This window comes from Somniosus microcephalus, chromosome 1, assembly GCF_052327205.1.
Source record: "Somniosus microcephalus isolate GS21.2 chromosome 1, FLI_Smic_1.0, whole genome shotgun sequence".
NCBI classification, from domain to species: domain Eukaryota; kingdom Metazoa; phylum Chordata; class Chondrichthyes; order Squaliformes; family Somniosidae; genus Somniosus; species Somniosus microcephalus.
Genome location: NC_140987.1, coordinates 76147741 through 76161261, shown reverse-complemented (window position 1 = coordinate 76161261; position 13521 = coordinate 76147741). Strand labels below are relative to the sequence as shown.

The window sequence follows — 13521 nt, the reverse complement described above, 5'->3', positions numbered from 1 at the left end:
GTTATAAAACCCTGGTTAGGCCCCAGCTGGAGTATTGTGGCCAATTCTGGACACCACACTTTAGAAGGATGTCAAGGTCTTAGAGACGGTGCAGAGGAGATTTACTAGAATGGTACCAGGGATGAAAGACTTCAGTTACATGGACAGACTAGAGAAACTGAGGTTTTTCTCCTTAAAGCAGATAAGTTTAAGGGGAGATTTGATAGAGATGTTCCAAAATATTGAAGAGTAAGTAAGGAGAAACTGTTTCCAGTGGCAGAAGGGTCAGTAACCAACGTTCCCGCTAAGCTGCGTAGCTCCGTAGCAGTCTGGAGGTCCCGCACAGGCCGCTCACTAGCTTTTCAATGCAAGAAACCACACATGCGCGAAAATTTGAATGGGCCATGCAGCCTGTTAAAGGGACCATGTACCAAAATAAAATTACAAGGAACATTGTCGTTAACCAGAGGACATAGATTTATGGTAATTGGCAAAAGAACCTGAGATGACATGAAGAAAAAAATTTACACAGTGAGTTGGTAGGATCTGGAATGCACTGCCTGAATGGGTGGTGGAAGCAGATTCAATAATAACTTACAAAAGGGAATTGGATAAATACTTGAAAAGCAATAATTTACAGACCTATTGGGGAAGAGCTGGGCGTGGGACGAATTGTATCGCTCTTTCAATGAGCTGGCACAGGTACGATGGGCTCAATGGGCTTCTGTGCTGTATCATTTTATATACATATAAGAACATAAGACGTAGGAACAGGACTCGGTCATTTGGCCCCTTGAGCCTGCTCCGCGATTCAATAAGATCATGGCTGATCTGATCTTGGCCTCAATTCCATTTCCTATCTATATCTCTTTGGAGATTCTTTGCATCCTTCACACAATTTGCTTTCCCACCTATCTTTGTATCATCAGCAGATTTGGCTACATTACACTCAGTCCGTTCATCCAAGTCATTAATATAGATTGTAAATAGTTGAGGCCCCAGCACTGATCCCTGTGGCACCCCACTAGTTACAGTTTGCCAACCTGAAAATGACCCATTTATCCCAACTCTCTGTTTTCTGTTATATTAGCATGGATAGAGGATTGGCTAACTATTACCCCCAACCCCGTGAGCTCTTATCTTGTGTAGTAACCTTTTATGTAGCACCTTATCAAATGCCTTCTGGAAATCCAAATACACGACATCTACTGGTTCCCCTTTATCCACCCTGCTCGTTACATCCTCAAAGAACTCCAGCAAATTTGTCAAACCTGATTTCCCTTTCATAAAACCATGCTGACTCTGCTTGACTATATTATGATTTTCTAAATGTCCTGCTACCACTTCCTTTATGATGGACTCCAGCATTTTCCCAATGACAGATGTTAGGCTAACTGGTCTATAGTTGCCTGCTTTCTGTCTCCCTCCTTTCTTAAATAGGGGTGTTACATTTGTGGTTTTCCAGTCTGCTGAGACCTCTCCAGAATCCAGGGAATTTTACATAGAAGATAGGATAGGAGCAGGAGTAGGCCATTCGGCCCTTCAAGCCTGCTCCGACATTCAATGTGATCATGGCTGATCATCCAAACTCAGTACCCCGTCCCCGCCTTTTCCCCATATCCCTTGATCCCTTCAGCCTCAAGAAACATATCCAACTCTTTCTTGAATATATTTAATGAACTGGCCTCCACCGCCCTCTGTGGCAGAGAATTCCACAGGTTCACCACACTCTGGGTGAAGAAATTCCTCCTCATTTCAGTCCTAAATGGCTTACCCCTTATCCTTAGACTATGACCCCTGGTTCTGGACTCCCCGGCCATCAGAAACATCCTTCCTGCATCTAGTCTGTCCAGACCTAACAGAATTTTATAGGTCTCGATGAGATCCCCTCTCAAACTTCTAAACTCCAGTGAGTATAAGCCCAATCGACACAATCTCTCCTCATACGTCATTCCTGCCATCCCAGGTATCAGCCTGGTGAATCTTCGCTGCACTCCCTCCATGGCAAGAACGTCCTTCCTCAGGTATGGTGACCAAAACTGCACACAATACTCAAGGTGCGGTCTCACCAAGGCCCTGTACAACTGTAGCAAGACATCCTTGTTCCTGTACTCGAACCCTCTTGCTACGAAGGCCAACATACCATCTGCCTTCTTAACTGCCTGCTGCACCTGCATGCTTACCTTCAGCGACTGGTGCACAAGGACACCCAGGTCTCTTTGCACTTCCCCTTCTCCCAATCTATTGCCATTCAAATAATAATCTGCCTTCCTGCTTTTGCCACCAAAGTGGATAACCTCACATTTATTCACATTATAGTGCATTTGCCATGTTTCTGCCCAATCACCCAACCTGTCCAAATCACACTGGATTTTCCCGACATCCTCCTCGCAGCTTACCCTCCCGCCCAGCTTTGTGTCGTCTGCAAATTTGGAGATATTACATCCAATTCCCTCATCCAGATCATTAATATATATTGTGAACAGCTGGGGTCCTAGGACCGATCCTTGCGGTACCCCACTAGTCACTGCCTGCCACTCGGAAAACGACCTGTTTATTCCAACTCTTTGCTTTCTGTCCGCCAACCAGTTCTCTATCCAAGTCAATACCTTGCCCCCAATCCCATGTGCCTTAATTTTGCACGCTAATCTCTTGTGTGGGACCTTATCGAAAGCCTTCTGAAAGTCCAAATACACCACATCCACTGGTTCTCCCTTATCTATTTTACCAGTTACATCCTCAAAAAATTCCAGTAGATTAGTCAAGCATGATTTACCTTTTGTAAATCCATGTTGACTTTGTCCGATCCTGTCACTGCTTTCCAAGTGCTCTGCTATTACATCTTTTATAATAGACTCTAGCATTTTCCCCACTACCGATGTCAGGCTTACCGGTCTATAATTCCCCGCTTTTTCTCTACCACCTTTTTTGAATAGTGGGGTAACATTAGCTACCCTCCAATCCATGGGTACCGTTCCAGAGTCTATCGAGTTCTGGAAGATGATCAGCAGTGCATCTACTGTCTCTAGGGCCACTTCCTTAAGTACCCTGGGATGTAGACCATCAGGCCCTGGGGATTTATCGGCCTTCAGTCCCATCAATTTTCCTAACACCATTTTCCTACAAATACTGATTTCTTTCAGTTCCTCGCTTTCATCAGACGCTAAGTTCCCCGGCATCTCTGGGAGGTTATTTGTGTCCTCCTTTGTGAAGACAGAACCAAAGTATGCATTTAGTTGGTCTGTCATTTCCTTGTTTCCCATTATAAATTCCCCCGATTCTGACTGCAAGGGACCTACGCTTGACTTCACTAATCTTTTTCTCTTCACATATCTATAAAAGCTTTTACAGTCAGTTTTTATGTTCTCTGCTAGCTTACTCTCATATTCAATTTTCCCTTTCTTAATTAATCCCTTTGTCCTCCTTTGTTGATTCCTAAACTGCTCCCAATCCTCAGGATTATTGCTTTTTGTAGCCAATTTATATGTCCTCTCCTTGGATCTTATGCTACCCTAATTTCCCTTGTTAGCCACGGTTGAGTCACCTTTTTTGTTTTATTTTTGCGCCAAACTGGGATGAACAAATTCTGTAGCTCATCCATTCGGTCTTTGAATGTTCGCCATTGCCTATCCACCGTCAACCCTTTGAGCGCCATTCCCCACTCAATCCTGCCCAACTCACTCCTCAGACCATCGTAGTTTCCTTTATTTAAATGGAGGACCCTTGTCTCTGAGTCAACTATTTCATTCTCCATCTTAATGAAGAATTCGATCATATTATGATCGCTCCGACCCAAGGGGCCTCGTACAACAAGATTGCTAATTAATCCTTTCTCGTTGCATAATACCCAGTCTAAGATGGCCTGATCTCTGGTTGGTTCCTCGACATATTGGTCCAGGAAACCATCCCGTAAACACTCCAGGAATTCCTCCTCCACAGTATTGTTACTAATTTGGTTGGCCCAATCTATATGTAGGTTAAAGTCACCCATGATGACTGCTGTGCCCTTATTGCACGCTTCTTTAATTTCCCTTTTAATGCCATCCCCAACCTCCACCTTACTGTTTGGAGGTCTATATACCACTCCCACTAATGTTTTTTTCCCCTTAGTATTTTGGTAGATTACAACCAATGCATCCACTATCTCTGCAGCTACATCTTTTAAGATCCTAGGATGCAGGCCATCGGGTCCAGGGGACTTTGCACCTTTAGTCCCATTAGTTTGCCTAGTACTTTTTCTCTAGTGATAGTGATTGTTTTAAGTTCCCCCCCACCCCAATAGCCCCTTGATTATCCATCATTGGGATGCTTTTAGAGTCTTCTATCGTGAAGACTGATACAAAATATTTGTTCAAAGTCTCTGCCATTTCCCTGTTTCCCATTATTAATTCCCCAGACTCATCCTCTAGGGGACCAACATTTACTTTAGCTACTCTCTTCCTTTTTATATACCTGTAGAAGCTCTTACTGTCTGTTTTTATATTTCTTGCTAGCTTACTCTCATAAGCTATCTTCTCTCTATCATTTTTTTAGTCATCCTTTGCTGGTTTTTAAAATTTTCCCAATCCTCTGGCCTTTCACGATTCTTCGCAGCATTGTATGCTTCTGTTTTCAATTTGATACCATCCTTTACTTCCTTAGTTAGCCACGGATGGTTCATCCTTCTCTTAAAGTCTTTCTTTCTCACTGGAAAATATCTTTGCTGAGAGTTATAAAATATCTCCTTAAATGTTTGCCACTGCTTTTCTATAGTCTTATCCTGTAATATATTTTCCCAGTCCACTTTAACCAAGTCTGCCTTCATACCTTTGTAATTACCTTTGTTTAAGTTCAAGACACTAATTTGAGACCTAGCTTTCTCACCCTCAAAATGAATTTGAAATTCTACCATGCTATGATCACTCTTCCCAAGAGGATCCTTCACTTCGAGATCATTAATTAATCCAGCCTCATTACACATTACCAGATCTAAAATAGTCTGCTCCCTGGTTGGTTCCACAACATATTGTTCCAAGAAACCATCCCGTATACACTCTAAGAACTCTTCCTCAAGTCTACCTTTGCCAATTTGCTTTGTCCAATCAATATGAAGATTAAAATCTCCCATGATAATAGCCATACCTTTCTTACAAGCCTCTATTATTTCTTGATTTATTCTCTGTCCTACAGTGTGGCTACTGTTTGGGGGCCGGTCGACCACTCCCACCAGTGACTTTTTACCCTTATTATTTCTTATCTCCACCCAAATTGATTCTACGTCTTGATCTTCTAGTCCAATATCATTTCTCATTATTGCACTGATCTCATCCCTTATTAACAGAGCTACACCACCTCCTTTTCCTATCCTTACAAAATGGCAAATACCCCTGAATATTCAGTTCCCAGCCTTGGTCACCTTGCAACCACGTCTCTGTAATGACTATCAGATCATACCCATTTATTTCTATTTGTGCTGTCAACTCATCTATCTTGTTATGAATGCTGCGTGCATTCAGATATAAAGCTTTTAATTTTGTCTTTTTACCATTTTTCCCTACTCTGACCCCTCTTTCTGATGCACTCTTATGTGTATACGCTCTGTCCCTTCCTGTCACACTCTGGTTATCATTACCCCTATCGCTACCCTGCACTTTTGCCTTCTCATTTTTCTTTGACTTTTTTAATTTCCACTCAGCGTATCCCTCCCCCCTACTATTTAGTTTAAAGCCCTATCTACAGCCCTAGTTATTCGATTCGCTAGGACACTGGTCCCAGCCTGGTTCGAATGAAGCCCGTCCCGACAGAACAGCTCCTTCTTATCCCAGTACTGGTTCCAGTGCCCCAGGAATCGAAACCCATTTCTCCCATGCCAATCTTTGAGCCACTCGTTCATCTCTCTGATCTTATTTACCCTATGCCAATTTGCACGTGGCTCAGGCAGTAATCCAGAGATTATTACCTTTGTGGTTCTTTTTAATTTAGCCCCTAGCTGCTCATACTCCCTCAGCAGAACCTCTTTCTTTGTCCTACCTATGTTGTTGGTACATACATGGACCATGACAACTGGATCTTTCCCCTCCGACTCCAAGTTCCTCTCCAGCCCAGAGGAGATGTCCTTTACCCTGGCACCGAGCGGGCAACACAGCCTTCGGGACTCACGCTTTTGGCTGCAGAGAACAGTGTCTATACACAGTACATTATCTAGGATTGTTCTCCTTAGAGCAGAGAAGGTTAAGGGGAAACTTAATAAAGGTGTTCAAAATTAAGAGGGGTTTTGATTGAGTAAATAAGGAGAAAATATTTCCACTTGCAGGAGGGCTGGTAACCAGAGGACACATAATTAAGATGATTGGCAAAAAAATCCGGGGGGGGGGGGTGGGGGGGGAAGATGAGGACAACTTTTTTTTTACACAAGTTATGATCTGGAATGCACTACCTGAAAAAGTGGTAGAAGCAGATTCAATAATAACTTTCAAAAGGGAATTGGAAATGTACTTGAAAAGGAAAATTTGTAGGGCTATGGGGAAAGAGAAGGGGAGTGGGACTAAGTGGATAGCTCAAAGAGTCAGTGCAAGCACGATGGGTCGAATGGCCTCCTGCTGTGCTATACAATTCTAAGATTCTATGATTATTGCTGATCTACAACGCATTGGCTGTGGCTTCATTAGTAGTCGAGTCCCAAAAAAGAGAGCTTTCAAATTCTCAATTGGTTACATTTTCCAGAAGACCTTCTATATAAATGAAAATATTAAAATGTACATTAAACAGCAATGGGTAAGACAACACCTCACTTTATACTAAACACTCAGCAGGCCCTTTCTTTCCTTACTAGGTATTTAGACACCCATCCGATCGCAAGAAGGAAATGGATTGTTGGCAATGAGCTGGTAAGTGATTTGCTAGATGCTATCAGTCACCCTGATTAGAACTGACCCTTCTGAAAAAATTATATACAATTTGTTTTTACAATGCATTCCTATTTAATTCTAAAGTAATTTGCACTCATTCACAATGTCTTCCCCTGCTCAGGAAGGTGGTCTAGCCTGGAGATGCCAACACAGAGACTTTCAATGTAGCTCTGTGGTTAGGCCACCTAAAGCAATCGTTAGCTGGGAGGGGAAGGCCTTTCTGGTCCCTTGGCTGATTATTTTGTTAATCATTGCCCTGAGCAACCTCGATAGCAAAATACTGTGGATGCTGGAAATCTGAAATAACAACAGAAAATGCTGGAAAAACTCAGCAGGCCAGGCAACATCCATGAAGAGAGAAACAGAGTTAACGTTTCAGGTCGAAACCCTTCTTCAGAACTGAGAAAAAAGCAGGAAATGAAACAGATTAAAAGGCCAGTTTGGGGGGCTGGGATGAAAGAACAAAAGGGAAGGTCTGAGAGGTGAAGAGACATTAAGAGATATTCAAGACGAGACGAGATGGTAATAGAACAGGTAAAGAGACAAAGGATGGCTCTAGATGAAGTGTGAAATGCGCTGGCAGAGTGAGACAGCTGCCATGTGGGAGAGAAAAAAAGGAAAAGGCACAAAACAAAGGGGTGGATAAAAAATATATAAAAATGTAATAGGGGCCGAGGTTATGATCTGAAATTGTTGAACTCGATATTGAGTCCGGAAGGCTGTAAAGTGCCTAATCGGAAGATGAGGTGCTGTTCCTCGAGCTTACGCTGAGCTTCCGTGGAACAATGCAAGAGGCCGCGGATGATGAGGTCTGAGTGGGAATGGAACGGTGAATTGAAATGACAGGCGACCGGAAGCTCGGGGTCACCCTTACGGACTGAACGGAGGTGTTCCGCAAAGCAGTCACCCAATCTGCGTTTGGTCTCCCCAGTGTAGAGGAGACCACATCGTGAGCAGCGAATACAGTATACTAGATTGCAAGAAGTACAAGTAAATTGCTGTTTCACCTGGAAGGGGTGTTTGGGGCCCTGGACAGTGGGAAGTGGGGAGGTATAAGGGCAGGTATTGCATCTCCTGCACTTGCACGGGAAGGTGCCGGGCGAAGGGGAAAGGGTGCTCAGGGTGATAGAGGAGTGGACTAGGGTGTCTCGGAGGGAGCGGTCCCAATGGAATGCTGAAAGGGGAGGGGAGGGAAAGATGTCTTTGGTGGTGGGATCACGTTGGAGGTGGCGGAAATGGCGGAGGATTATTGAGTATTTAACTGTATTGTTCACAATCTTTATTCGCTCCCTCCCACACCACAAGTAAGGGCGAGTAATCTGTTTTTTGATCTCTGCTTATGCTGCAGTTGTGCCAGCTATTAGAGAAGTGTGAGGTGTGGGTTGACTCAGCTCAGCTTCCTTTCCTTCCTCCCTATGAGGATATGCCTCCCTAGGCGACTCGGCTGAGATTAGGAACTCAAGTGATGTTACTGCTCCCTTCCCTCAAGTATGCATGCGTACTACTGCTATTCTCTGGTCATTGTTCTCTCTACATGAGTGACCGCGTCTTTCTGACGTAGCCTTCACTTCGATATTTATTACAGTACTAGAGAGAGAGCTAATCATCCCTTCCACACCCAGTCTAGCCGACACCATTCCTTTCTTACATCTTCCCACAGCCCTTTGCTGCTTCCTGATTGTCTCAACACTCAGAGGCTGAGGTCACTCTTATTAACCTCTACACCTACTAGAGATAGTTTTGTATATATATTTATTAGCTATTTTACCTAGTGTGTCTACTCTTATAGCTGATCATTCATATTTAGAGTTCTCTCAATAATTTAGGATTTTCTTGTATTGTAAATAGTCTTGTTGCTTTAGAACTGTGGGCTTTCTTGTTCCCTTTTGGTACAGAAAATAACACCAGAGAAATATGCAACAGGATCTGCGAGCATCCCAGCAGCAGCATTTAAAATAAAAGGGAACACAAACAGCAGCGAACAAAAGATAAATGAAGGTATGAGGCAGAGACTCAGTGCGTTAAATGTCACTCTGTGAGGGCTGCACAGTGCTCATTGGTTTATCACAGTCTCTGGTTTTCTGTACACTGCCTCGTTATTTTATGACTTTTATTCAGGAATTTAATCATAAAAGTCACACATATGGGATCGTAGAGAATATCATATGGGCTGTGACGACCCCTGGAGATTAGTTTACTTCCTGATCTTCAGAAATGTGTCATGGAATCTTTTATGTGCATTCATATTGCAACTTTCACAACCTCCGGATGTCCCAAAGTGCTTTGGTCAATTAAGTATGTTGGAAGTGTAGTTACTGTTGTAATGTAGGAAAACGTGGCATCCGATTAGTGCACATCCCACAAATCCAAATGAGATAAATGACCAGAGAATCTGTTTTTAGTGATGTTGGTTGAGAGGTAAGTATTGGCCAGGACACTGGAGAGAACTCCCCTGCAATTCCTTTACAGTACAGTGGGATCTTGTATCTAAAAGGGCAGGCAAGGTCTTGGTTTAAAGTTTCATCTGAAAGACTGCGCACTTGCTCAGTACTGCAGTGGAGTGTCAGCCTAGATTATGGGATCAAGTCTCTTTAATAAAGCTTGATCCCATAACCTACTGACTCGGAGGCGAGAGTGCTACAAATGAGGGACCTGAAGATGAACCAATCCCCTAGGCCAGATGACATTATCCCAGGGTGCTGAAGGAGATGAGTAAAGAGATTGTCAGGGCAATGACTACAATCACCATTCACTGGAGGAGTTCCACAGTGTACATGTTTGAAAAGTGTGACAAATCTTCAGTACCACATAAAATAATGGAAACCATTCAAAGGTCAAGTCAAGGTTATAAGGAGAAAATTCAGTGAGGCTATGCTCCTGGAGAAGAGTCATGTTAGACAGGAGTACGAGGTGGAGATAGATCTTGATTAGCGAATCTCCGCTCCGGAACTGCAGCCTCATTAAATTTACCATAAATATCTTTGTTTTTGGCTCATCACAAAAGGTGTCTGTTGTGAATCAGCATTTGTTAATCTGCAAACTCTAAAATGAAATGAACTTGATATACTGGGGACCGAATATTACACTACCACTTTAAGGTTTTATCAATTTCTGGATTAACCCAACAAAGCAAGCATGCCCGAGGTCACTGCTGTCTCACACAACTAATCTTTCTAAAAAGGAGTCATTACATTGACTGCAGTTTCTATGTCTGCTGATAACGATGATCCTACGTTGACTGAATGGGTGCAACAAGGGTTTAATATTAACTTCTGTGTTTACATCTGTTAACAGATAGTTGATCTTTTATTTTCTTTCACTTAGGTGAAAATTCCAATTGCCTTGAAGTCCAGGATAAAACTGGGTCAGTCAGTTGGCCCACAACAGTGAACAAAAGCAGCTCCCAAAACAGACTCGAACACTCGTCTCTCTGTACAGTCCTGTAGACTGTTGGAGCCTCTTGGGTTAAGAGCCGAGCATTAAATGGTTTTCACTTCAAATCACTCCAGAGAAAAAAACCTGCTGGCATGTATACGTGTTGATCAGATTTTAAAATGGTGGTTCTTATACTAACATGCTACACAACGGAAGCTCGGAGAACTGAGTGAACCGTGGCGCCTGGGATGACAGCTGTATTCAATCCATTGCAGTATTTTATCAGCAAAAGGCAGTAATAGAATTATGTAGTACACGTCAAACGGGACAATACAACACACACAATAGGAATATTCAACAGTGAATGAATCCTAGATCGAATGATTTTTAGTTGAGGGCGATGGAGTCTGAGATGCCAAGAATAAGCTAACGGCAAACTATATCCAGCACATGGTCTACGTTGCAGGGGTCAGCCAAGCCAAGGGGCATTAGTAATATTGTCCTCGCCTATCTTCCTGTCTTTTTCTCTCTTTAGAGCTGGTCCGAAGTTTTCTCCTGCTTTCCCTCACTGGGCCTAAAGGGGTAGAAATTCACCTTGGGCAGTTGCGAATCGGCAGCCCATTATACACGCCAACCAATTCGTTTTCAATGGAAAAGGAAACCAGGTGGGACGTAAAATGGGCTGCTGACTCGCTATCACCCGTTTTCTGCTACCGCCCGAAACTAATTGCTACCCCGTAGTTTTAAGACTGGGATAGCCATGTCACCATACCATTAGGGAGGGGCAATAAATGCTGGCCTTGCCAGCGGCGCCCACATCCCAGGAACAAATAAAAAAAAAGTAGCTTCCCAGCGGGTGAAAGCAAACCAAATGACAGAAGAACCTACAGGGTTAGCATTAGAATTAGAACCTGTGAGGTTGGGGTCACAGAAAGGGTTAGAACTAGAATTAGAGCCTACAGAGTTAGAGTTAGAGTTAGAGTTAGAGTTAGGGTTAGGGTTAGAACTAGAACTAGAACTAGAGCCTACAGGGCTGGAGTTAGGATTAAGGTTAGGGTTAGGGTTAGAATTAGAATTAGAATCTAGGGATAGGGTTAGAGGTAGAGTTAGGGTTAATTAACTCACCCACTGAGCAACTAAGGAATGAAATCCAATATTCATTGTACTTTAAACAAGAAAAAGTTACCAGTCTGTCGGGGGGGGGGTGGAATGTGAAAATCTATTTATAAACAATTGAGTAAAATACCTTTGGTGAAAAACTCTCGAGAAACTAAAGGTCCAACTAGAACCGAGACCTCAATGGAATGCAGAACCTGAAGTTGCGTGTAATTTATTGGGTCTGTTGTACTAGCAGGTGGTGTTATAAAAACATTCAAAGATCAAAGAGACCTGCAGTGATTCTATTTATACTCATCTGATGACATTATTGCAACATGCTCTTCGTGGCAAGTTCAATAAAAGGGAGAAAGAACTTGCATTTATTTAGCGCCTTTCACAACCTCAGGAGTCAGGACATCCCAAGGCACTTTATAGCCAGTTAAGTACTTTTGAAGTGTAGTCACTGTTGTAATGTAGGAAACGCAGCAGCCAATTTGTGCACAGCAAGACCCCACAAACAGCAATGAGATAAATGACCAGATAATCTGTTTTAGTGATGTTGATTGAGGGATAAATATTGGCCAGTACATCGGGGATAACTCCCCTGTTCTTCTTTGAAATAGTGCCATGGGATCTTTTACGTCCACCTGAGAGAGCATTCGGGGCCTCGGTTTAACGTCTCATCCAAAAGACGGCACCCTCTGACAGTGCAGCATTCCCTCAATTCTGCACTGGAGAGCCAGCCTAGATTTTTTGTGCTCAAGTCTCTGGAGTGGGACTTGAACCCACAAACTTCTGACTCAGAGGCAAGAGTGCTACCAACTGAACCACTGGCTCACACTATGCTGGTGTTTATGCTCCACATGAGCCTCCTCCCACTCTATGGGGGAAAAATTCAGTTGGTTGCTCCACCCATTAGCGCCTTAAGAGGGCGCTAAGTGGGGCGCAAACCAACTAGCGCCCGGGCACGGCACTGCCCACGCCTCCTGCCAAATTCAGTGGGAGGTTAGTGGGCGCTAACCATTAGCGCTGCACCACTGGCGATGACGTCATCGGTGTGCGCAGCACCCCGCTCATGCCCCGGCCGCGATCTTCGGGAGCGCCCCTGACTTACCGCCGGACGCTATGTCCGACAGGTTCAGGGTGACGTACCTGCGGCCGGGGAGGCGCAAATTAAAGGAGGTGCGGGGCGGCCATTTTTGTTGTTGGCCGCCTGCCAGCACCTGCCTGCGCTCCCGTCCCTGGCCTCCGGGAACACCGCCCCCCCCACCCCACCGCGGAGTGCCGGCTGCGCTCCAAGAGCCCGGTACTTCTCTTGGGTGCCGGGCTCTTTTGCCTGCACTCCCGATTCCCGGGAGCCCAGCTGGGCCTCAGATCGCCCTGCACAAGGCCCCTCCCCTTTAAGAAGGGGAGGAAGGCCTGCAATACCGCAGCGCGAAGTGCCGCAGCGCCTAGCGCCACGATATTCACTCGCAGTGCCCCAAGAGGGAGGCCCGCTTCCCTTTGGGGCGCAACCGACCAATTTCCGGCGCAGGTGTGCTAATTTTTCCAGGGCGCTAAGTTAGCGCACCAAACGGGGCTATACTGAATTTCTCCCCCTATCTCTTCCCACCCTGCCCCCATATCCCTCTATTCCCTTCTCTTTTTTGTATGCATCGAGCCTCTCCTTAAATGCAATCTGCTTCAACCATGTGGCAGCGAGTTCCACATTCTCACCACTCTGTGCAAAGAAATTCCTCCTAAATTCTTTATTTGTTCTGTTGGTGGCTATTTTATATTAATGCCCCCTTGTTCAGGACTCAACCACAAGTGGAAATAGTTTCTCCTAATCCACCCTATTGAACCCCTTCATAATTTTAAAGACCTCTATCAGGTCTCCTCTTAGTCTTCTCTTTTCCAGAGAAAAAAGCCCCAGTTTGCTTAATCTTTCCTGACATTTACCTCCTCTCAATTATTAACATCCTTGTAAATCTTTTCTCTGGACCACTTTCCATACCTCGGGAGCCTACTGTCACAACAAGGGCAGACATCGATGACAAAGTCCAGCACCGCCTTCAGTGTGCCAGTGCAGCCTTCGGTCGCCTGAGGAAAAGTGTGTTTGAAGACCAGGACCTCAGACCTGGCACTAAGCTCATGGTCTACAGAGCAGCAGTGATACCCGTCCTGCTGTATGCCTCAGAGA

The 13521-nt window shown here is 44.4% G+C and overlaps 1 protein-coding gene across 1 annotated transcript in view; it reads left to right on the top strand.

Annotated features, from left to right (window-relative positions):
• The window catches only part of LOC147124172 (uncharacterized), a 40562-nt gene extending 30193 nt beyond the window's left edge, over window positions 1-10369 (top strand). Inside the window, exons 2-4 of the mRNA XM_085983330.1 lie at window positions 6791-6845; window positions 8762-8864; window positions 10191-10369. Coding sequence (XP_085839456.1) covers window positions 6791-6845; window positions 8762-8864; window positions 10191-10312 — 280 coding nt within the window. The 3' untranslated portion in view covers window positions 10313-10369. The remainder of the gene's footprint in view (window positions 1-6790; window positions 6846-8761; window positions 8865-10190) is intronic.
• The last annotated feature ends 3152 nt before the right edge of the window (window positions 10370-13521 follow it).